Source organism: Giraffa tippelskirchi, chromosome 2 (genome assembly GCF_054371585.1).
Source record: "Giraffa tippelskirchi isolate mGirTip1 chromosome 2, T2T-mGirTip1v1.2.pri, whole genome shotgun sequence".
In the NCBI taxonomy this organism is placed as follows: Eukaryota; Metazoa; Chordata; class Mammalia; order Artiodactyla; family Giraffidae; genus Giraffa; species Giraffa tippelskirchi.
Window position 1 is genome coordinate 33742154 of NC_137276.1, and position 24119 is coordinate 33766272.

The following is a 24119-nucleotide window of genomic DNA, read 5'->3' on the forward strand; positions in this document are numbered from 1 at the left end:
AAGCAGCTTCTCGTCACCATGCGATTACAATCTATATCTCACTCTGAAATATGATGGGGAGGAAAGGCACACTATTATTCCCTGTTCCATTTGGGTTGGGTAACTCTGCACAGAGCAAAGTTCAGCTGTGTAGATAAAAGCCTGACTTGGTGTGAATGCTGAGTTTACGGACTTGGGGGTCAAATGTTACAGTCACTTGGGCATATCCAGTCTATCATATCTGGCCAGGGATGACATTTTGCAAGAGTAGTTTCATTTGAAAGTCAATCAGCTGGGATTAGGGTATGTTGGTGAGAGTGTCTCAGGTGGCTGGCTGAGTGAATTTCTAATGGATATAAGGCTTTATGCTGGGTATTCTGACAGAAACATAACATATAGCCCGCTAATAGTTTCAAGGGCAAAACACGCCAAAAAAAAAAAGTAAAAAGGCAACATGGCAACTGAATAAAATAGATTGTAGAGGTTAAAAGTATTCAGAAGGCAGCTCCCACAGGTTGTCAGTGTTAAGAACACAGATCTTGAATGAACAGGTCTTGAATGGAAGAATTTGAATGATTGTTTGCACACTTAACTGTGTGCCAAGTCTTGTGCTTAGCATTGCATTATACTTTACCTCATTTAGTCCTCAGCATTCTAGGATCAGTTGTTATTTTTAATCCTCATTTTACCAGTGAGGAAACAGGTATATGAAGGTAGTGTGTGCCTGGCTTCCATAGCTATGTGTGGCAGAGCTACCACCAGAGTAGGAGCAATGACATTCTAGGCCAGGGAACTGCTGGGGTCTACCGGTGCCATCCATAAACTCTCATCTGCACCAGTATTGATTCAAAATTGGGTGTTAAATTAACCAAAGAAAGGCATGCTAGAGTTTACTGTTTTGAGTGACTAAAAAAAAAAGAAAAAACAAGGAACCATTTGTGTAATAGGATGTTAGCAGGATTGAGGGCATATAGAATGTTTTTTTGGCTGTGTCCTTTGGCATGCGGGATCTTAGTTCCCCAACCAGGGATCAAACCCACATTCCCTGCAGTGGAAGCACAGAGTCTTAACCATTGGGCCACCAGGGAAGTTTCCATGCAGGCTTTTTTAATAGATACAATTTTCTTTATTTATTTATTGGCTGTGCTGGGTCTTTGTTACTACACAGACTTTTCTCTAGTTGCGGCAAGCAGGGGCTGCTACTCTCTAGTTGTGGTTTGCAGGCTTCTCATTGCGGTACATTCTCTTGTTGCAGAGCACAGGCTCTAGGCACATGGGCTCAGTAGTTGTAGTTCCTAGGCTGTAGAGCATAGGCTCGATAGTTGTGGCACACCTCAGCATGTGGCATCCTCCGGGACCAGGGATCGAACCTGTGTCTCCTACATTGGTAGGTGGATTCTTTACCACTGAGCTACCAGGGAATCCTCTCCAAGCGGGGTTTTTAAAAAAGCAAGTTGCCCTCAGACACCCTGAGTACTTGTGTACATAAAGCTATTTGATGTGTTAATTTATCAAGTACTCTGTTCTTGTGCTTCCCTTGTGGCTCAGCTGGTAAAGAATCTGCCTGCAATGCTGGAGACCTGGGTTCAATCCCTGGTTTGGGAAGATCCTCTGGAGGGGGCAAAGGCTACCCACTCCAGTATTCTGGCCTAGAGAATTCCATGGAATGCAGTCTATGGGGTTGCAAAGAGTTGGACACGACTGAGCAACTTTCACTTTCTGTTTGTATCATGGAAATAGGTCTCTGGAGACCTCTGTTTTTTAGTCATAGCCCAGCTCTCATCTTGACAGAAACAGATGAGCTTTTCCCTCCTGCTGTTCTTCTTCCTTGTGGGACTTTTCAGTAATTCAGGCTTGATTCTCTCCCAGTTTGTTCAAATGAGTAAGGTTTTTCGGTGTTTGCAATTGGGGACGAATTAGTCTGAGTGCAGTGCCTGACATGTAAGAAAATGTACAATAAGCGTTTGCTGAATAAATGAATGCACCTATAAATCTCAGTTAATTAGCATCCAGCTTGCTTAGCACTGAGGCAGGCAGCTTGTGAACGCGAATCACACGTGAAAGAAATGTCAAGATTTGACTTAACCTAAGCATCAGAGAAAGACAAGTCACCGAATGGCCCAGGATCAGAAATTCTGTGGTCAGTCTGTAAGAAGTGATGGTGTTGTCTTAAATCCACTTTCACATCTTGAGCAGACTGCAGTTTAGAATTTTATTGGCATGATTACTTATCACAATGTGAGAAGAACCTGGGAAGAGAGAGAAGGAAATTCACCCATGGCCCCAATATCCTAATACAGCTGTCAGTCTTTCATCTCAAAAAGTATCTTTCATACTTGTGATCATAGTATATATCCCATTTTGAATTTTATTTCCCTGGAGTTATCAGATCTGTGAGTCACCAGTGTAGACTACTCATTATTTTCATTACGACTTAGCATTTTGGCACAAATAGATTTTTTTGCCTAGCTGAAGAGCTTTACTTTATTTGGCCAGCAGGTGTCACTCAAAAACAAGCTGCTCTTTCCTCTGGTGATGGTCTACTAGTGAAATCACTTTTTCCCCTTAATCTAATTGTAGATCAAAACACAAATCATTAGGGTAGATCTACATGAGTGATTAGAGACTCCCCTGGGCCTTAAAAATGTCAGAAATCTGTGTGCATGTTGGCATTTAACTCCATTGAATCATTTATTCCACTGATGTGTATTTATTGAACAACAGTGCTAGACACCAGGCATGAAAAGATTCATAAGATAAACTGCCTGGCCTCAAGGAGAAGTGTCACTGGAAAATTACATGATCATACATGCCAATCAGAATGCAGTGTGGTAAATTCAGAGATGGAACCCAGGAAGTGTTTGAGGGGGAAATCAAAGAAAGGTTTTATCGTGCAGCAGCAAATAAAACGTGAATGACAGGGACTTCCCTGGTGGTTCAGTGGCTTAGACTTTATGCAGGAGACCTGGCGTCGATACCTGGGCAGGGAACTAGATCCCACGTGCACAACTGAGCGTTCACCTATGGCGACTAAGATCCCACATGCTGCAACTAAGGCCCAGCACAGCCAAATAGATAAGTTTAAAAAATATTGTAAAAAAGTGAATGACAGTGGCACTATATTATAAATACAAAAAAATTTTTTTCATGCAGTACTCTAAGATTGTCTGAAAGTGAAAGTCGCATCTGACTCTTTGCGATCCCATGGACTTGTGTAGTCCATGAAATTCTCCAGGCCAGAATACTGGAGTAGATAGACTTTCCCTTCTCCAGGGGATCTTCCCAACCCAGGGATCGAGCCCAGGTCTCCTGCATTGCAAGCAGATTTTTTACTAGCTGAGCTAAAAGGGAAGCCCCTAAGATTGTCTAGATTCCCCAAAGTCAAGAAACCATTATTTTTTTTCTTTTTTCCCCTGAAAACACTAAATGGTTTTGAACAGTGACTCCATGAGGCAGGAATTTTTTGTTTTGTCCTCTGTTGACTTTCCACCTAGGAGAATGATTGACTTTAGTAGGTGCTCAGTAAATATTTGTACAGTGAGTAAAATGAGCAGTGGAATGACAAATTGAGATCTTCTCTAGAAATATCATTGGCAGTGATTTGCAGAGATGACTGGAGGAAGTGAGGACTGGAGACTTGGGCAGTGACAGTGTACTTCCTGCAGAGGTGTAGTGGAGCAGTTGTGGGCAGTCCCGGGGGGAAGAGAACAGAAGGATTCGTGTGACTGTGTCCAGGACAGGGAATAAGCAGGGCTTGGGACTGGTTAGGTCTGGGGAGGGAAAAGGAGGGTGATTCTACTGGCTTTCTGGCTTGGATGAAGGAGGACGGAGGGACAGAGCTAGGTTTGGTTTGGAACAGGCTGGGTTCAAGATGTCTGAGGATCATGCAGTAGGGGATATCTAGAAGGTAGTTGAATGTCTGTGTCTGGAGCTCAAAAGAAATGTCTGTACAGATAACGGATCTGAAGGTGGATTTCGTGGACAGTCTCATCACACCTACTAGTTTTGCAGATGAAAGAAACTGAGGCTGAGAGAAACAGATTGTTTCCAAGTTTTTAAAGACAGCAGGCTTGCCTCAGCTGATCACTTTCCTCATGGGAGCCAGGCTGGACTCACAGCCACCAGGACCCAGCCTGCCTCCTCCAGAGCGCGCCTGGTGGCACGTTTGGAAACAGTTGGCCCTGAGATGATTGCTCTGTTCTCTCACCGTATCCTTCCAGTGAGCGTTTTTGTTGAATCCCTCTTGAAGCTCAGCAGTCAGTTCTGCATCTTAGCCAGGAGGTGAGTTCCCCATGCTGTCTCCTCCTGGCTTGTTCTTTCCGAACCAAAACTGGCTCAACTCAGACTACCGAGGGCTAAGCTTCTTCTTTTTTTTTTTTTTGGTCTTACCATATACAATGAACGATCTTAGTTCCCTGACCAAGCATCGAACCCCAGGCCTCAGTAGTGAAGTCGCCAAGTCTTAACCACTGGATACCAGAAGATTCCTCTGAGCTTCTGAATTTGACTTGTTTTGTTGAGTAATCTGTGGCTGCTAGTCCTGACTGGCCCTTTCTCCATCAGTCTGACTGGTTTCCCCATCCTCTCTGATCTGTTGGAACACAGCAAAACCCAACAACTCTGTGACCGTCCGCAAATACCTTCAGCCCTCTGGTCCTCGGTTTTTCCTTGGAGAAAGTGGGACAAATGATATGCCTTTCCAACATCAGGAAATCTAATGGAGATGATAGATTTTAAAACATTGTTCAAGAGCTTTTAGATATTGTTTTTAAACAAGGAGCCCCTCAGTAGCAAAGTGTACACATCTGGAAAAAGCATGTTGGCTTTGGTATCAGAAAGAAAACAATTGGCTAGAGCAGATCCATTCTGAGAGGTTTCCTGAGTCCTGGTTTGTTGTTCTGGTGGAAGCAGGAAAAAATGGTGATAACGGCTGGATAACGGCCAAAGGTGGGGTGGCTGTGGGCAGGGGGTGGGTTCTGATAACTGGTGAGGTAGAGGGGGTGTGAGGTCAGGCAGCTGGTTATGGCCGAGAATAAATAAAATATTGGAATGAATCAATGTTGTCAAGCGGTTTATATCTTGCAGCTGAAACATCCATATTGATACTGGTAAATGGAATTCGGTAGGACAGAAAAGCAGCCTAGTGAGAACCTGAGTGCTTTTGTGGGAGAAAGGGGGTCACCCCTGATCTGAGTGTGTGTGCGCACATGTGTGAGTATGCCCACGTGTCAGTGTGTCTGTGGGTGAAGGCATAGAAAACTGGAATTAGGCAGAGGGGAAGGTTCAGTGAGTAAGTGCTCTTAGGTTTTTCTGTGCCCCACCTCATTCCATAAAGGATTTGTGGTAACTTGCAAAAACACCTAGACTTCGAACAAGATAAATATAAACGAGTGATATAAACAAGTGATAGCTGATACTCCACAACGCATGTCCTAAGGTGCTGATACAAATTTTGAAAGCAATGGATGGAAAAAGAGCAGAAAGAATGCCAGCTTCCAGTTGCACTTGGTGGCTGATTTTCCTGGTGACCCAAGACAGCTGGGCAACTACCTTTTGTTGTTCAATTTAATGCTCCATTGGTCAAAGCACTTGTGAGGAACAACCTAGAAAAGTTATGCAGGTGCTGGACTTGAAATGGCCAATGGCTGGCGACATGTCAGAAGCTCCACTTAGGTCCTTGACTGTCTCGTCTTGTGTGCAGTCATTGGGCCCCAGAACCCCCTCCTGTCTGACCCTGCTCTGTGCCCAGGCTATGTTTCTCAGTTATTCTTTTAAAGCACAAATGCAGTCATCTCAGAGCACCTTGCTGTTGGGACACAATTCCTGAACATTCTGGGGCCCCCGAGCTCTGTGGCTAAATAAGAATGCCCTTTAGGAAGGACTGTGCTTGGTGAGGATTCCAGGAGATATGTTTCCTTATCCTCAGCTGGTAATGTGCTTTTTAGAGAACTGTTAAAAATACTAAATGCTGTTTTGTTTTGTTTTTTTCTTGTCTTTTTAAAAATTTCATTGTTCTCAGTGTATATTCTTCCAACTTCCATGCGGTGAAGAGGGAATCCGATGGGGCTCCCGGGGATCTTACCAGCTTGGAGAATGAGAGGCAGATTTATAAAAGTGTCCTGGAAGGAGGAGACATCCCCCTCCAGGGCCTGAGCGGGCTCAAGCGGCCATCCAGCTCGGCCTCCACTAAAGGTAACGGGGAGAAGCCTGCAGGACTCTGGCCCATCTACAGTGTTATCGGGGTATCTCTTGGCCATCTGTACCCATTCCTAGGGTGGTGGCAGCGAGAGTAAACCTCCAGCTACTGGGATCAGTTTTGACTTGTTCAGATCCATTTCCAGGCCACTGAGCCCTCCTGGCCCCCTCCCTGAGTTTCTCACCGGCCATTTTTCTTTCTGGTATTAATAGTTCCCTTCCTTTGAATTCCCACCTTGCTCTCCCTGAAGCATCTCTCTCTCTCTTTTTTGTTCTGGTTCCCTTTTCTTAGAAATTAGCTGAGCTTTTCCTAATTCTAACAGGGTGGCCATTTTTTGTTGCATCTTTGCACCTGCTTTGCAGCACAGATTATTTTGCTTCCGGACATCGACTGGAAATTAAAACAAAAGAAACCAAAAAAAAAAAAAAAACCCTCTGACAAATAAGCATGTTCCCTCTCCCCCTTTCTTTCTTTTTTTTTTTTTGTAGCAGCTTTTAGCTTTAACCTAATGGGTCTGTTTATTTTATTCTGCATGCTTCCAGTGGATCGTAAAGGTGGGAATGCTCACATGATTTCTTCATCTTCAGCTCATAGCCGAGCAGTTCACAGTAGCAGTGCGTTAGGCCCTGGGTGTAAGCACAAGAAGCCCCTGTCCGCCGCGAAAGCCTGCATTTCGGAAATCCTCCCCTCCAAATTCAAACCCAGGCTGTCTGCTCCCAGTGCTCTCTTGCAGGATCGGAAGAGTATCCTTCTGCCGTCAGAAAAGGCTCAAAGCTGCGAGAATCTTTGTGTCTCAGGTTCTCTGAACGACTCCAGAAGAGGCCTCCCCCTGCCAGTGGGGGGCAGCGTGGAGAACCTGCTCATGCGCTCGCGGCGGGACTACGACGGCCGCTCAAGCAGCACGCTGAGCCTGCAGGAGTTCGGCGCCGCCGCCAGGAGGCCCTATCCGCTCTCGAGGAAGGCCGGCCCCCAGTTTACCATGCTCTACCGGGACATGCACCACATCAACCGGGCCGGACTCTTCCTGGGGTCCGGCTCCTCCTCCAGCGTGCGGGATCTGGCCTCCCACTTCGAGAGGAGCGGCCTGGCGTTGGCCCGGGGCGAGCTGGGCCCCAGCCAGGAGGGCTCGGAGCACATCCCCAAGCACACCGTCTCCTCCCGCATCACGGCTTTCGAGCAGCTGATTCAGCGCTCCCGGTCAATGCCGTCCCTGGATCTGTCCGGCAGGCTAAGCAAGTCCCCCACGCCCGTGCTGGCCCGGAGCGGCCTCGTGTCTGCCCGCTCGGCCGAGTCCCTCCTGGAGTCAACCAAGCTCCGGCCCCGGGAGGTGGATGGGCTGAGCCCCGGGAGCATCATCTATGCCTCCCCGACGTGTAGCCGGATGGCGGACTCCGCCTTGGGCTTCCGGGGCCTCGTGCCTTCCGAGCCCCTCTCCGCCTGCTCGGACGAGCTGGACCGCTGCTCCAACGTGTCCAGTGACAGCCGAGAGGGCAGCAGCGGCAGCGTTCACGGAGACTTCCCCAAACACCGCCTCAACAAGTGCAAGGGCACCTGCCCGGCCTCCTACACGCGCTTCACCACCATCCGCAGGCATGAGCAGCAGCAGGCCTCCCGGCGGCCCGACTGGCGCCCAGATCCCCGGGGGGACAAGGGCACGCTCCTCAGGAACATCTACCTAATGAGCCCCCTCCCCTTTCGGTTGAAAAAGCCCTTCCAGCACCCCCTCAGACAGCCTGGCCCCGGGGACTTCTCAGGCCAGAAGCCAGAGCCCCCCAGTCAGCCCCATCGGGACGAACCCCCCTCCGCGGGGAGGCCCTCGGTGCCCAAACGCCTGTCTTCCCGGCTCACCATGGCCCGGCTGAGCCGGATCTCAGAGCCCCCTCAGGAGAGACCTGCGACCCCGGAGGTCTGCCCGCGGGCCTTTAGTAACGGGAACTCTGTGCCATACTCAGACCAGGGCCTGGACAGAAACAACAACCCCCACGGGGAACCGGGGGCGCCCCTCGGAGGTGGCCTTCTGTGTGTTTGACCCGTCTCACCTCACCCATCCCTCCATCTGCTTGCTGTGTTCCCTCCTCCACCGTGCCCTTGTGCTCCTTTTCTGGTCCGTCCTTTGTTTTCTGTTTGTTTTGCTTGGCAATTAATCATGGCTCGTAGTGGCTGCTCTTCTTTAAAAACAGATCCCCCATGTCATTTAGACTAACCACCAAACTCTGTTTCGAAAGAAAAATTGGCCGTTTAGCTCATCTGAGAAATTTGTTGATTTGAACTCCTGAACCCCTTGCAGTTCACACCAATCCTGACTCACCCCGAGGTTTTTTGAGAGGCAGCCTCTCTCGGTGGCCCTGTGTGTGTGAGTGTACAGTTGTGTGTCCTGTAAGACCCTGCACGCCTATTAGTAGGGACATCTTTCTAAGACGGTCCTCTCTTTGCTCACCTTTTGCCTCTCTTTAGTTTTCTGTGTATGAAACTAGTTCACAAGTAAATCCAAAAAGCGGGAAGGAGGGGGTTTGGTTTTTTTCCTTCAGAATTTGGATACTGACCACCAAACAACAATGGTAAAAACTTGATATTTATCATGGATGAAAGGTGAAATCTTTTCCCAATCTGGTTTCCCACTAAATCTTTGCCTGTTTTAATTCTGCTTTATTGTTTTGAAGATTCAGAGTCACCAAGGCATTTTATACCAGCTGATTACTTGGAATCCACAGAAGAATTTATTCGACGGCGTCATGATGATAAAGAGGTAATCGCCACCTTTCAACTCTTTAAGCTCTTGTGCAGACAAAAACATGCAGGAAGTAGACATTTAGGGAGGTGACATAGCCGAGCAGTTAGAAGCAAACATAGGGATTTTCACAGGTGATTTTTTATATAACATAGGCTCGATCACTCCTTTTTTAGTCCACTTCTCCAAAAAGTAGGACTGATTTTTTTCAAGGCACTAACTTCCGAAGGCCAAATCCAGCCAGTCCTGCTGCCCAGGAGGTTCAGAAAGAGGTTGCCCACCACTGGATTCAGTGCCTTGAAAGGGGAGCACCCTCACCCCCACTTTATTATTCTCCAAGGAAACTCACCCTCTATTGACACAAAGCACAGTTCATATTGTGAGAAGGATGCAATAGGAGAAAGAGGAAAGGTAAAAAGAATAATGACCATGATAAATATATTTTATAAAAGCATTTTAAAGAAGTTGCCTTTAACTCAGAGATACCCCAGTAAACGGTGACAGTGCCCCACCCCAAGAACTTCAGGATGAGCCCTTGTCTTGCAGCTGCTGAAACATGTGCACAGCAGTGATCTGACTGGTGGGGCCAGGAAAGGGGCACATTCTCGTGGGATTTAGGAAGAGGTGGTTCTGTATATCAGCTAAATGGACAGAATCACAAGCTGCTGTTGTAATGAAGAGTTATTACAAGACGTGCTTTCTAGACTTCACATTCTCAGAAGAAAGGGTCCTATTGATTAAACAAGCTCTGAGGACCATTTTCCTGCAGTGAAAAGACGGAAGAATTGTTTCGAGGCTGGTGGCAGCAGGGGAAGGTGGTCATGTGTACACAACTCTGTCCCCTTCCCTGTAAAGTCCAAAGCCCTTTTCCTATGTTCTGTTTCGTTGTGGTGGTTTCAGAGTCTAGGGGGATTTTTATTAAGGATTTAGGGTCTCACTGACATTGAGGAGAGCTGATGGTGACAGTCATGCTTTCAGCTGGAGATACAAAGGACAAAAAAGACCACAGTTCTGCCCTTCTCTGGGCACCATACAGACAGTACTCAGTAAGATGTTTGCACCTGCCTGTGAAAAGATACTCAAGGAAGCATTTGATGGACAGAATTGTTTGTTTTAACAATGTGAAAAGCTCACAATGGGTGTTCATCAGGCCACAGAACAGATTCCTGTTTGTCACTGTCACTGAGATATGAGATTCCACCTATTGAAACCTGGCCTGCTATGATGAAGGGAGGTGACATTCCATTTCAGGAGTATAAACCCTAGCATCCAACATGGGAGGTTTTGTGATAGAATTCTCACCTGCCATCTGGGAGACAGGTTTTACTTTGCTGATATAGTGATTCAGAGGGTGAGCAGCTTATTTCCTGAATATACTGGCTCACCGATCCCGGTGTCCTTATCCCTGGTTTTTGGCTTATGTGTTTAAACTATGGGAATGATGGATTTACTGAGGTCAGATTCAAGCTGGGAGGGGAGCTCTGCTCCATTTGCACTCATTCATTCCCATTGTTTCAGAAACAACTTACACATCTGAGCAAAGGAATACCAGTCCTAGCATTTTTCTATGCAAGTGGCTTATTATTAGCATTATTATTAGGCCATGCCGTGCGGCATATGGAATCTTAGTTCCTCATCCAGGAATAGCTTGTGCCCCCTGCTTGGGCGCATGGAGTCTTAACCACTAGACTGCCAGGGAAGTCCCACAAGTGGCTTATTATTAACATTGATGATAATGCAATTCAGAAAACAAGAATCTGTCAGTCCTGGAAGGGACATTGGTGGTTATCCAGCCAATCCCCTTGTTTTATCCAGGAAAGGACTGCCATAGGGTACTGGCTAGCCCCAGACCACATACAAAGTTACCTTGTAACAACAGAGGCAGGGCTGGAAACCAGGGCCCTATGGTGTTTCACAAAGCACTTTTTCATGTCTTTTCTCACTGAATCTTTACCACAACTTAACCTGAGCACTGGAAATCCTGTAGCTATTTGACGAGTTACTGCTTTATCACTGGTAGACCCTGGAGGAGAATAGAAAGATGGGCCCACCCTCCTTTGGAGCTAGGTGTCACTTAAGGCATTTCACTACCTGCTAGGAGAAGGCTAATGCTTTACTGAGAATGCTCCAAATGATCAGTTCTAATTAATGCCTTCCTGCAAGCAATATTAATTCTTGGAATGTATGATTGGTTTAGAGTAAGAAAACATTAAAATTCTCTTCTGTAGCATCCTTTCAGTAGGCAGTGAGGACATTTAGTTAAATGTAATATTGTTTAATTATTTTTAAAGGACTTTAAAAACAGAAATGAATGACTGCTTGCTTAATTTAGGAGAGAATATTTCTTCTAAACTCAGGTACCTTATTCTTAGTTTATCTCCTATATGTATAGCACTCCCTTAAACTCAGCTTCATTTCTCTAAGGAAGAATTAGTTAAGTAAAAAGTACATTAAGATAATAAGTGATGCTTTCTGTCCATCACATAAATAGGTTTTGGTGCACATGCTGAAGCCTCCTAAAATTGTACTCAGAGGAAGGGTTGGCTGGCCTAGGAGGAAGGGTGCCATATTTTCTGAAATGGGTATTTCTACTCTCTTGAGCATATTCAAGTAGCAGCAATAGGAAGCACAAAATGACCTGCTTGCCATATAACCCCTTAGTAAAAGCCCACAGCAGTTTTAACAGGCCAGATGTGAGCAGGAAGAAAAGCCCACCCTGGTTCCACTGTGGGAATACGCTAGGGGAGCTCATCACTGGCTAAGGATAGCACTTCCAGCCTCCTGCTGTGTTCCATGCTCATGAATGCTCCGGAAGGACCCCTGGATGACGTGGCCTCGGCTGCCTTGTATCTGGAGGCAGGAGGCTGTCAGCTGAGCCAAGGGATAGTCTGCAGACAGTGTAACCACATGGGACCAGCCTTCAGTGCTGCCTAGATTTCTTCTGCCGTCTCCTCCCTACACAGAGCACACAGGGGGTGGTTGCAGTGGGAACATAAAGCCCCTCCAACATCTGTTTCCTCTCTATTGACCCAGCACCTTTTTCCTTAGTTGTTTTTGTTGGCAGTTTTCCAATGCCCTGGACCAGATGATTCACTGCCCATTTTATGCAATTTCATGGCAGAAACTTTTAGCGGACCAGAGACGACTTAAACGCGAGCAAGAAGAAGCCGATATCGCAGCTCGACGCCACACGGGCGTCATTCCAACGCACCATCAATTTATCACTAATGAGCGCTTTGGGGACCTCCTCAATATAGACGATACGGCAAAAAGGAAATCTGGGTCAGAGGTCTGTTTTGGTCACCTCGATCTGCTGCTTGACCCAAAGCAATATTTGCCTCCCCTCAGCATTGCCCTCTGTAGGCCAAATTAGTTCTCCAAGCAGCATCTGTCATCCTGGCTTCCCTTAGGCTTGCTTTGGCTCTTCTTTGGCTGGTCGGAGGACATGATTCCGGTTATGTCCTGTGCTCTGTATGTCCAAGCATGCCTGGCTGCGGGACTGGGATCCACTGGTGCACACTCCGAATGCATGCCTTAGAGCATCGGCTGCCTTCATGAGTCCGTCTTCTCCATCCGCATTTTACCATGATACTGTGTTGCCTGTGCGTTCTGCTTAGAAACCTGTACCTTAGTTCCTATGCATTAGTGGCCATGGTGTGGACAATTACAAGCTGCTGCTTTGAAGAGATGGTTTAGTGAAACTTGTATTACATGCAGTACTGCTGCTTGGTATCCTACAATGTTATAACTGAAGTGTTCAAGAGAACTGAAACCTCACTGAGGAATTTTGAAAGCCAGAGAGTTTTGCAGTTAGGGCAAGCCATGGAGGGTAAGAGCTCTCTGAGAGCCATTTCCTCCATTCCCTTAATTTGGACATTTCTCAGCTGAGATTACGAAACTTAATATTATGCAAAGAACAAAGGGGCACAAGCCTTTAAAGTGATTTTATCCGGACCTTGGCCTCCTGCGCGAAGGTCAGCATGTTGAAATTCTCATGCTGGCCAAATGCTGCATTTTGTGTCAGAGTTTGTTTTGCCATATGACCCTTAAGTAGCCCTGCCTAAGATTAGCTCCTTTTGGGGAAGAGTATGTGTCTGGTGCTTGGGGGGGTGGGGGTGGGGGTTTGGGGGAGTGACACTAAAGTATATACAGTTTTATAATCGTTCATTGTAACAGCTGATTAATATTCATGTCTCTGTCTTTCGAGCAACAGAGGCACCACTGGTTATTCTTCAAATGGTTTGGGTTTTTTTTTTTTTTTTTAAGAAATAGAAGGTGACTGTGACAGAGAAGAGGGGAACCAGATGAAAAGGAAAGCTGGGGAGGGGAAAGTGGCTCTAAGGTGATAAGAGAAAAATTAAATGTAATTTTAAAAAGGCAGAAGTTAACAAGAGTAACTCAGATGCAAGGAAAAGACAGCTCCCAGCCCTCAGCATTCCAGCTCCTCCATACCACTGTGTCCTGAAGATTTTGGTGACGGGTTATCCTGGTTCCCAGACCTACCTGGCTGTGAGTGATTGAGAAGATGGGAACATGCAGAGGCAACCTAGGGCTGCCTACTCCTGTTAGATAATACGTGCAAATAAAATGCAACCAGGGCACAGTAACCATGGACAGAGTCAGGTTAACTGTGCCTAATCCACCCTGCCTCCCTTCTAGAGCAGAGGTTCTCAAACTTGAGTGTGTCAGAATCCCCTCAAGGCTTGTTAAAATACGGGTTGCTGGTCCCCATCCACCAAGTTTCTGATTCTGGGGTGTGATCTGAGAATTTGCATTTTTGAGCAGTTCAGGGACCACATGTTGAGAATCCCAGCCCTAGATGCTGACAGACGTGGGAAGACAAAGACCAATTAGTCCTGGTGTTCCAGACCATGTAGATGTACCTCTGTCCCATTCAGTAGAGTTTGGGTGACCACTAATCCTGTCCAGGACCCTATGAAGGGACAGAAACAAGACTCAGACTGTGCTCTTGGGAAGCGGGCAGTCTAGTGGAAGAGGTACCCTTGGAACAGTTACCTCTGTTGTAGTAAGTAACATGATGCCTTGGGAACCAGAGGAGGAAAAGATAGATTCAGCCTCAGGGGGATGGAGGAAGATAAAGAGGGAAATGATTGTTTGTATAGGCAATGATGACTTATGTTTGATGGAATCAGTGTTTCTCAGTCTTAAATAACATATGGGTTCCCTCTAAAGACAAAATTTCACCAACCCAATTGGGTTGACCTAAGCCAATTTACAGATTAAATAGTAAATAGTAAACTATACACCTATACAGTGTTTATTGATAATTATTAATTTAATTGAGAGCTGGTTAATAGTCATGTCTTAATCTTTTGAATGACAGAAGGCACCACTGACTGTTAATCACATGACTTGGGTTTTACTAATTTAATTGATAGTTGATATAATTTTGGCTGAATTCAGTTGTTACTCAGAGTATGAATATCATGCTATTTTGGTATAAATTTGTTTTTAATTTCACACAGCTCTGCAGTTGGCTATCATGAGGTAACCAGCCCCCTGCCCCCTACTTTTTAAAAATTGGAATCACTGTGACATTTGTGTCCTTAAAATGTTGGTCATTTGGCCTTCTCTGTGAACTTGTCATTTGTAAATAACTCCACGATTGTTCTCTTCTTATTTGCTTACAGTGGTTAAATTATGCTCCTTGGTCATAAACAGACATAGATGCAGACATTGAAATTCTGACATTGATTATAAGGTTGGCATTCAGTTGACTTCTAGTATGTATGGTAGATAGATGGAAACAGCACATGAAAATGAAAAAATAAAAAATTCCTGCAGAGAATTCATGGCCTCAAAGAAGATCCCTACAAGATCCCAGTTTGAGGAGCCTAATAATGTGGGGTATTTAATTGAGGGATCAGGATCTAAAACTAAGCTTGATGAAGCTTCTAAAAGTGATTTTTTTTCTCACCTATATTCCCCTCTGCTTTGTCCATGCCTTCTAATATTGAAGTAGGAAGTACGTAACTTAATTTTCATCACATTGTTTGCCTAGACCAAAAAGTCATAGCAGTTGAGTAGGTTGGAGCTGCTCCTGGCTGGGGCAGAATTATACTGGCAGCTATGCACAGCTTGCTCATTTGATTTCTCCCCTCTGTCTTTCTTTAAAAAAAAAAAAAGTTAATGTAACTACTTTTAGTGGTGGGGAAGAAAGATGTGCAAATAAACATGGTAAGTAAAGAAGAACCTTTTCCTCTCTTTGCTGGAATTGGTGATGAAGAAATTCCAGACACAGAAGGGTGTCTAGACAAGATGCAGCAAATAGACTTGCCTGACTGGGACAGGAAGAGTGTCCTAGGAGATAAGGCAGTTAGGTATGAGTGGGGAGAAATTACCCAAAGACCTTAACCCACCTCAAGCATTGAGAGTTGACCTGAAGGACAGTTGAGAGACTCAGCCAACTTCAGAGTGAGGCAGTGATGTGATAGAGGCATTTGAGGAATGTTATTTGTGCCTCTGAGTGACAGCAGGTTAGAGTGAAGAGAACTGAAGTCAAAGGAAGCTTTGTGCTTGTGGGGACAAGAGGTCGAACCTGAGAGGGGTTATGGAGGGGATGGCGGGAGAGTTGGCGTGACTTAATGACAGACTCGATGAGAAAGTGGAGACGGGGCTGCGGATGACTTCCAGGCTTGGGAGACTGGGAGGAGAGGGCTCCCCAACAAGAATGGGAGCCTTGGAGGAAGAGCATGAGCTCAAGGCTCGCTATATCTGGCTTTTTGGATGATGTCACAGACGTTGAGAAATATGTGGAGTTGGAGGTGATGTGAGAAGTCAATCAGGGTTCATCTACTTGTGGGGCATAATTTAAGTCACGCAAACAGAATGTGTTCCCCAAAGAGGAAGACAGAAGGAACGTCTCAGGACTTCCAGCTGGTTGGTTGGTTGTTTTAATAGTGGTATCAGCTTTGAGAATCAGCTTTTCAGCTTTAGGACTTTTCTAACCATCTCTTCCCCAAATCTGGCCCTCCGTAGGGAGATCCTCACGCATGGCATAGCTGACTGAATATTCATCCAGTGCTCTGCTAAGGTCAGACAAGTGGAATTCTGCCCATATTTCAACACCAGAGTAAACTGGTTAGGGTGGATTTTTCTGCTTTGCTTTCTGGAAACTTGTAAACATGTTCTTTTCATTGTACATGAATTGTGATTTTAACTTGTCATTGTTTCTTGTGTTTAGATGAGACCTGCCAGAGCCAAGTTTGACTTTAAAGCTCAGACACTAAAGTAAGTTCCATTTATCCACCTTGTTTCTTCTGGGGACACAGTGCCTTCCTCCTGACGCTGTGCTTTCATTGTACCATGTTGCCTCCCCAAAAAACTTAATAATAACACTTTTTAAAGAGAAAATAAGAGATCCATAGACTTGAATATGTTAAACACCTCCAGTCACTGGGTTCTGTTTCCCCATAAATATTACTCAAAAAAGTGTTCTGTGGAAGCACTTAATTCAACCAAGTTAATAGGTTTCTGTCCCACAGGACTTCCTCCAGGGTGCCAGGGTGGTGAAGTGCATGATGAGTCTCTCCAGAAAAGATCTAAAGTGTATCACATTATCCTTTCGCAAATCTTGTTACTATCAGACCTTGCCACTGGTTCCTTGGGGATGCGGTGTGGTCCGTGGAGCAGGAAGGAGGATCCCCAGCCCCCCATGATACATGACCTCTCAGCCTCTCATGAGTGTCCCCCTCCTTGCTTTCCTGGGGTGGTGGTGTTGTGGGGGGTGTGGATCACAGCTCCCACCCACCTCCATACCTGCGATCACTTAGGGTAGCAGAGTTTAGAAGCTGTAGATCTCCAGCAGGGGTGGGTATTCTAAGGATTCTGCTCATCTGTGTGTCCGTGGTTGAGGGTAAACAGAGAGGGGAAATTCAGAACTCCCCTGAGAAGGGCTATGGCAAAAAATTGACCAAAGACATTCTTTCTTCTAGAGACAAACGCCCTGGATTCCCTTTACAGGCCTCTTTAGGTTTAGAATCCTGCCTGCCAGTGCAAGACCCACACAAGAAGCCTTATTCTTTGATCTAGCACAGGGTTGACACTGCATGAGTTTTTCTGGACATGCCCCCATTGTCTAGCCAGTACCCCTTATGTACCGTGGGACCACCTGGCACACCTCAAAGCAGGCACACCCCCTCCACATTGCAGTCAGAGACCTGTCTTTCCATGCTATTTGTTTGACACACATGGAAAAGATCAGGTCATTTTTTCTAATTCAAGAAAATTTCAAGTTGCAGTTTTTGTTTTGCTTAAAATGTATCTATTTATCTTTGTGTCTCACTTTTTAAAATGGAGTCCTGGCTAGAGATTAACATATTATTGAGGCAAACAAAGGGATGTATATGGAAAAGTTGAAAATGGGCATGAAGAGGGAAAATCCCTCTTTTCTTTCCAAGATCCCTTTTCTGTGTTGAAAAGGAAGTGAACTAACATTTACTGACTGTTAACCATATCACAGGCACTAGGCTAGGTCTTCTATTTGTAGTTTGTTGCTGATTTCTCCAAAAACTCTGAGCTAGCTCCTATTTTCAGATAAAGAAAGTATTGGGTTGGCCAGAAACCCAATACAGTCGTTTGGGCTTTTCCATAAAATGTTTCTTGGCTTCCCTGGTGGCTCAACTGGTAAGGAATCCACCTGCAATGCAGGAGACCTGGGTTCAATCCCTGGATTGGTAAGATCCCCAGAGAAGGGAAAGGCTACCCACTCCAGTATTCTGGCCTGGAGAAATCCATGGACTGTATAGTCCATGGGATTGCAAAGAGTCGGACACAACTGAGCGACTTTCACACACACACATAAGATGTTTCTGGCCAGCTCAACATCTCAGAGAGATTAAGTATCTTGTCCAAGGTACCAGAGCTAGTAAATGATATAACTGGGTTTTGAACCCAGATCTGCCTAATTTCAGAGCCTTTCTATCACGTGATGCTAGATGAGTGTATGTATGTATGGATGGATGGATAATGAGATTGGTGGATGGATGGATGGATGGATGGATAATGAAATGAGTGGGTGGGTGGATGGCTAAATAGATAGAATGATAAAAGGATATCAGGATGTCACAAATACTGATGTAACTTGTCCCCTTTGACCTCACTCAAAGTCTCCTTTTGCTAAAACACTGAGCATCTCAGTCTTACACTCATTGGAACATCTCCTAAAATGCCGTGACCCTCTGTCCACAGGGAGCTTCCTCTGCAGAAGGGAGACATCGTTTACATTTATAAGCAAATCGATCAGAACTGGTATGAAGGAGAGCATCACGGCCGGGTGGGGATCTTCCCCCGCACCTACATCGAGGTACCCTGGCTCTGTCTCTTTCCCAAAAAAAGCCCAGTCATGCCCAGAGCACCATTTATCTAACTTGTGTTTTGTTTCCTCCTTTCCTCTCATTTCACTGCTTTCTGCTCTTTTCCGTTCTCCTTTCCTTCTTTGTTTTTTTTTCCCCTTTCTCAGCTTCTTCCTCCTGCTGAGAAGGCTCAGCCCAAAAAACTGACACCAGTACAGGTTCTGGAATATGGCGAAGCCATCGCCAAGTTTAATTTTAACGGTGATACCCAAGTAGAGATGTCCTTCAGAAAGGTAAGCCACCCTCTCATACTGCACCAGGGGACCCCCCACTTGCGGGGCGTGCTCATCGTGGGGATGGGGTACTGCAGTGCCGGCCAGTCTGGCGGGGCTGTCGCACACCCAAGAGCTGTGCCCCATGAAGAATTGCATTGACAGCAATTGGGGAATTTCTGCAGTGAAGTATTAAAGAACAAACCATACATTGAGTTTACTGATGAAAGGTAGTATGTCTGAAATCATAGACCCACCTCTTTTATAAACTGTATTCAGTGTTTATTGAGCACCTAGTAATGTGAGATGCACTGTGTTGGCAACTAGGTTATACAACATTAATGTGGAGAAGGGAATGTCCTCAGACACCGAGAGAAGTCTGAAAAACTTTGAAGCCAAGAGTCATAGGTTATCAGGCGTGCAGCTTTTGGGGAGTCAAATAATATTTCAGAGCTGTAATTTCCTCATATGTAAAGTGAAGATAAATGGCCCTCTCCCTGAGCCGCAATGAGCAGATTAAATGAAGCAGCCTCGGGGAAGCCCCCAGCATGACGTGTGGCACCTAGTTGGCCCTCAGTGAGCAGGAGATGACAGTGTTATCATTGCCTTCAAGGTGCTTGTACTTATTTTAAACACAGTTAAGCCAGGCAGACACTGTTCTTCCTAGGAATTCAGAAACTCTCCATATTCAAAATTCTCTGGCTGGCTGAAGGTAGTGAAGTTAAGAATTTTACTGAGGATTGAGGGAAGTGAGGCTATATATACCTTGAAAAAAGATGAACCACCTTATAGAAAAGAGAAGCAGTGGAAGCAACCTAGTTGCCCTACATCAGGAGACCAATAATTAAACCATTATATGTATGTACAATAAAACACCTGCAGTGGGCCATTAAGTTGTGCAGCACCAGGAAAAACACAGAATTATATTTCTTGATAAAGAAGGATGTGTACTGTATGTTATTCAGTACCAAAAAAGCAAATTACAAACGGGAATACAGTACATATTGTTTTTATAAGAAAAAATATATGCAAGTCTAATCACATGGAATTATCTGTACCAAAATATTATTACCAGTGGTGACCCTCAAGTGATATATTATAGGTAGTGATTATTTTCTGCCTTATGTTTATGTTTTAATTTTCCTATAATGATACGTGAAAAAATAAAATGTTGAAAAAGAACCCCCAAAACTTTTACCTTAGAGAAGAAGATGGGATATCTGTCTGTTTTGCATTAAGCGAGTCAAAACCACTAGATTTGGGGAATTCCCTGGTGGTCCAGTGGTTAGGACTATGCTCTCACTGCCAAGGGTCCAGGTTCAGTCTCCATTCAGGGAACTATGATTCCACAAGCTTTGTGGTGCAGCAAAAAAAAAAAAAAGACGTTACATTTTCCTGTTAGCTTGGGGGGATGAGTCTGACCTTCTTTAGCGAAATATGTAAGACCAAGCTTAACAGACTCCCAGCAGCTCTAACTGCTGTTAGCATCTCCATCTCAGTGGTGATTAATTTCTTCCAGGATGAGCATGGAAGGTTTTTCTGATAGAGGGACGTGACAAGTAATGCAGGAGAGCACAGGGTACAGGCAGGGACCTCAGACGTGCTGAGGTCTGCTAGGACAAGGACCACTGCCTCGCTGTGTCTTCCAGGGCGAGAGGATCACACTGCTTCGACAGGTGGACGAGAACTGGTATGAAGGGAGGATCCCAGGCACGTCCCGGCAAGGCATCTTCCCCATCACCTATGTGGATGTGATCAAACGGCCATTGGTGAAAAACCCTGCAGATTACATCGACCTGCCTTTCTCCTCCTCCCCAAGTCGTAGCGCTACTGCAAGCCCTCAGGTACCTAAGCTTCTCGTCACTGGTTTTCGCACTCAGCACGACAAATCTAAGTGCTAATGGCACACAGCCCCTCTGGAGTGGGTCTGCAGCAGTGCAGAGCGTATGCATCCCAGGGTTTGTTTTCATGTGTACAAATGGCATTTTTCAAGAATTTGCTGGGAGAAATATTATCTCAGCGAAAAGGAAGCACTTAAGGTGATTGCTCTGGGGACAAGATAATTAGGGAGAGAAATAATTATCATTATCAGTTGGTCCAAAACTCTGTTCTGGCAGCATCCCATGTTAAGTGAAGCTGGTTATCTGGGTACCACCACTGTCCCATACATACCATGGCCAGTATGGTTCTCTTAGTCATTTTACTGGTCAAGATTGGCCTGCAGAACACAAAGACTGAAAGAATTTCACATCCTCATCCTCAGACACATAGACCAGCTTCAGAGTTTTCTTTGCAGTCAAGAACCGGGTTGCAAAAGGAACTTACAGCATCTTTGTCTATACTGGGCTGAAAGGAAGTAGATTTATAAGCATAATATGGTCTTTGCTTCCTAAACGTTAATTATGAACAAACTTATTTTAAACTATAAATTATTCCAAACCCATTCCCAATGTCCCAAAGCCAAGGAAAAAAAAAAACAAACCTTGGGTTCAGGAGAGGCACAGTGGGGTGACTTCTGTGAAAGACTGACCGTAAGTGGTAAGTTACAGAGAGGATGGTCAGGGGAACAAGAGCAGGACCCGGGGGCCCAGGATGACACTTGGAGGGGCTTCTTTTCTCTCATCCTCTAATGAGTTCCTCCTCTCTCACTTGCCATTGCTGACCCCAGGAGATGGTTCTTGGCTGAAAGCATGAGACAGGCTGACCCAAAGATTCTTTGCACGGCGAGATCTAGGTCCTGTGATCTCGCAGGGAGAGAGTGTGAGCCGGGTATAGGCATTCTGCTTCGTCACAGCATGAGGAACACAGCTAGATTTTACGCTTGACTGTAGCCAAGTGCAACTATGAAACAAGATGGCTATACTGCTCCTACAACTCTCTGGAAGGCTCTTCACTGAGCCCCCTAAAGAGAATAAATGCCCAAGAAGGGCCAGAGTGGTGGCAGAGTTTTTAAGCTCTCTTTACTGAAGTATAGTTGACGTACACTGTTATGTTCATCTCAGTGTACAACATAGTGGTTCAGCCAGGCCACCTTTCTCTCCTCATGGCTCTGGGTCAGGGCTTCATTGCAGAGGCAGTTGGATGGGGTGGGGGTAGGGAGCTCCCAGTGTGTCCCTTTAAGTCTGATTCTGCAGACCAGCCGGCAGCATCTGTTCCTTTCCTGATGGGACCCATTCTCCCGTCTCCATGCCACCTGCTTCTCCATCCTCCCCCTCCTGCACACACCCATGCATCCACAGGCACGCACCCGCATCCACATCCCAGGTTCTCTCCCAGCCCAACCAGATGATTTCCTTTCTGGACACCAGCGTGCCCTGCTCATCTTCTCCATTTCGTTCCTCTCTGGACATCCCGTGTGATTATTTTCCTCCTTTATTCTCTGTGCTGACACTTGTGCCTTTTACTTCTTTTGTTTTCTTCTCTCTCCTTCTCTTTTGAAGTTTCCCGGTCACAGCAAGCTCATGCCAGCCCCCTCATCTCTGCCCCACCCCCGCCGAGCCCTGTCCCCGGAGATGCACGCTGTCACTTCTGAGTGGATCTCGTTGACTGTAGGGGTCCCGAGCAGGCGTCCTCTGGCCCTGACCCCACCCTTGCCTCCTCTGCCCGAGGCTTCTGTCTACAGCAGTGACCCCCTGGCCTTGTTTGCAAGGCCCAGCTCCTCGCTGCCCCTCAACCTTCCTCATTCGGGCTGGTCGGACCGGTCCACCCCATACTCAGCGGTCTCCCCGCTGGCCCTGCCACCCCCGCACAAAGCCCACTCCCCAGCGCCCGGGGCCCAGGCCTCCCTCCACGTCAACGGAGACAGTGGTACCTATGTGCCACCTCCGGGGGTCCTCCAGGATAACTTCTCCCAGCCGTGGCTTGGGCGATCTGACAGGGTCATCTCAGAGCTTAGCGATGCCTTTAGCAGCCAGGGTAAGCGGCAGCCATGGCAAGATGGAAATGGAGCACGTGAGAGGAAAGCAGAGAGGGAGGCGGGTGAGAGATGCCCAGGTGGACCCGCCATCTCTAAGAAGAGCTGCTTGAGGCCGTCAGACGTGGTCAGGTGCCTGAGCACCGAACAGAGACTCACAGAGCTCCACACCCCAGAGGAGAGCCAGCCCCGCCAGCAGCCCCTGGGGGGCCCTTTCTCGGGAAGGGAGGCTGAGCGCTCAGAGCTGCAGAGAGGTGGTGAGCCGGCCGAGAGGAAGGCCGCTCGGACGGGTGCGAGCCAGGTAGGCCTGCAGCATGACCGTGTGTGCCCGGGCGTCTCGGGCAGCGGGGCGACCTCACCCACAGCCGAGTGGATGCCCGCGAGACCCGTTTGCTTGTTTGGAAACAAAAATATGACCCAGGAGGGGATGGAGGAGTCATCCATTAGGTTGTCAGGGCTGGAACAGTTGGAGGCCAGGAACAGTCTGTATTCTGGCCTCTCGAAGTGATTCCAAAGTAACCCACACTGTTGGGTACCTCCTGGCCTGGTGCGAAAACCCACAAGAAGGCAGGCCTTCCTCCCGGCCCAGTCGCGCCTGGGAGAGGACCCTTGGTTTGCTCTAACACAGCTGAGAACACCAGGCTTCAGTTTGGCTCCGTGTGGTTTGGTTTTGTGTGCGCTGCGCTTTGTTTCCATAACCCCTGGTGCTCTGCCTGCCAGCGCTTAGCCCCGTCGGGTCTCTGTCCTGTCTCGTGTTTGTGTGGGAGCTAAGCTGCTCACTGATGGGCACATACATTTTGGTTTTTGGGGGATCGACCCAGTGCTGGGGTCCTTGAAGGATAGGCCAGGTTTTTAGGCAACTGTCCCACTTTCTGTCTGGGACAACTACAAAGATTTTGGGGTTTGGACCAAGGTGGCCCTAGGATGTTTTGAGGGCTTAAAAATTGGGGGCAGGTGGTGGGGAGGTGAACGTGGCAATTAGATCATGGTTCTAATACTGGCTATGCTGTTTAATACCCCGGAATTCAGAGCCTTTGCGCAGCTTCTCCAAGGTAGCCGAGTCTGAATGCCTGCTCCCCTCTACCCTCTAGTGATTTGGAATTGAGTTACTTTCCCCTTCTCAGCCTCAGTTTCCTCATCTGTAAAATGGAGATAACAACTACGTCACAGTCTGGTTGAGAGGATTCCACGAATTGATGCATGTCAAGTGCTAAGCATAGGGTCTGGGAATGGAACACATCAGCGCTTTATAAATGGAAGCTCTCCACCTTGGAGCTTCTGGAGCTGAGAACATTCTAGAATGTCTTTTGAACCAGATGGAATTCTTGAAGATGTCTCCAAGCCATTTATTATCTACTGTGCACAATGCCCATGGTAGATGATGATGTTTAATCTCAGTTTCCCTTTAAAATGTCATTTATTCAACAGATACTCATTTGAGGCCTGTAGACACCTACCTCTGGGCAGGATACAGGGTTTCCCATCCTGCCTTTGAGGAGCCCAGTGCATCAGGGAGCCTGGCACACACAGCTGCAGAGGTGTGCCTCGAGGCTGCAGGAGCCTACGGCCTGAAGCGCAGGTTTGGCGGGACCTGCGGCCCCAGCCTGATGATGGGGAGTGGGGCGTCGTTGCTGCAGGGAAGGACAGTATGTGATAATGGTCAGTAGTCAGGCTCTACCTCCCCACCGGCTTTCTCCTATCCAAAGTAGGAGTGGAA

At 46.7% G+C, this 24119-nt stretch overlaps 1 protein-coding gene and 1 long non-coding RNA gene across 45 annotated transcripts in view; one reads left to right on the forward strand and one right to left on the reverse strand.

The window, feature by feature from the left end:
- SORBS1 (sorbin and SH3 domain containing 1) overlaps positions 1-24119 on the forward strand; it is a 235927-nt gene that overhangs the window by 193031 nt on the left and 18777 nt on the right. For 26 of the 44 annotated variants that reach the window (XM_081552025.1, XM_081552102.1, XM_081552131.1 and 23 more), the window contains 8 exons: positions 5999-6171; positions 8836-8921; positions 12025-12192; positions 16108-16154; positions 18114-18228; positions 18385-18510; positions 20139-20333; positions 21930-22703. In XM_081552025.1, the coding sequence (XP_081408151.1) occupies positions 5999-6171; positions 8836-8921; positions 12025-12192; positions 16108-16154; positions 18114-18228; positions 18385-18510; positions 20139-20333; positions 21930-22703 (1684 nt within the window). Of the gene's footprint in view, positions 1-5998; positions 6172-6717; positions 8185-8835; positions 8922-12024; positions 12193-16107; positions 16155-18113; positions 18229-18384; positions 18511-20138; positions 20334-21929; positions 22704-24119 lie in introns of all 44 variants that reach the window. The other 18 variants (XM_081552228.1, XM_081552202.1, XM_081552181.1 and 15 more) reach the window with 4 other exon arrangements.
- On the reverse strand, positions 1367-6612 carry LOC145530771 (uncharacterized). The gene is made up of 2 exons (XR_014072068.1): positions 3190-6612; positions 1367-1652 (listed from the first exon to the last, which is right to left on the reverse strand). It is a non-coding gene; the product is annotated as an uncharacterized LOC145530771 (long non-coding RNA).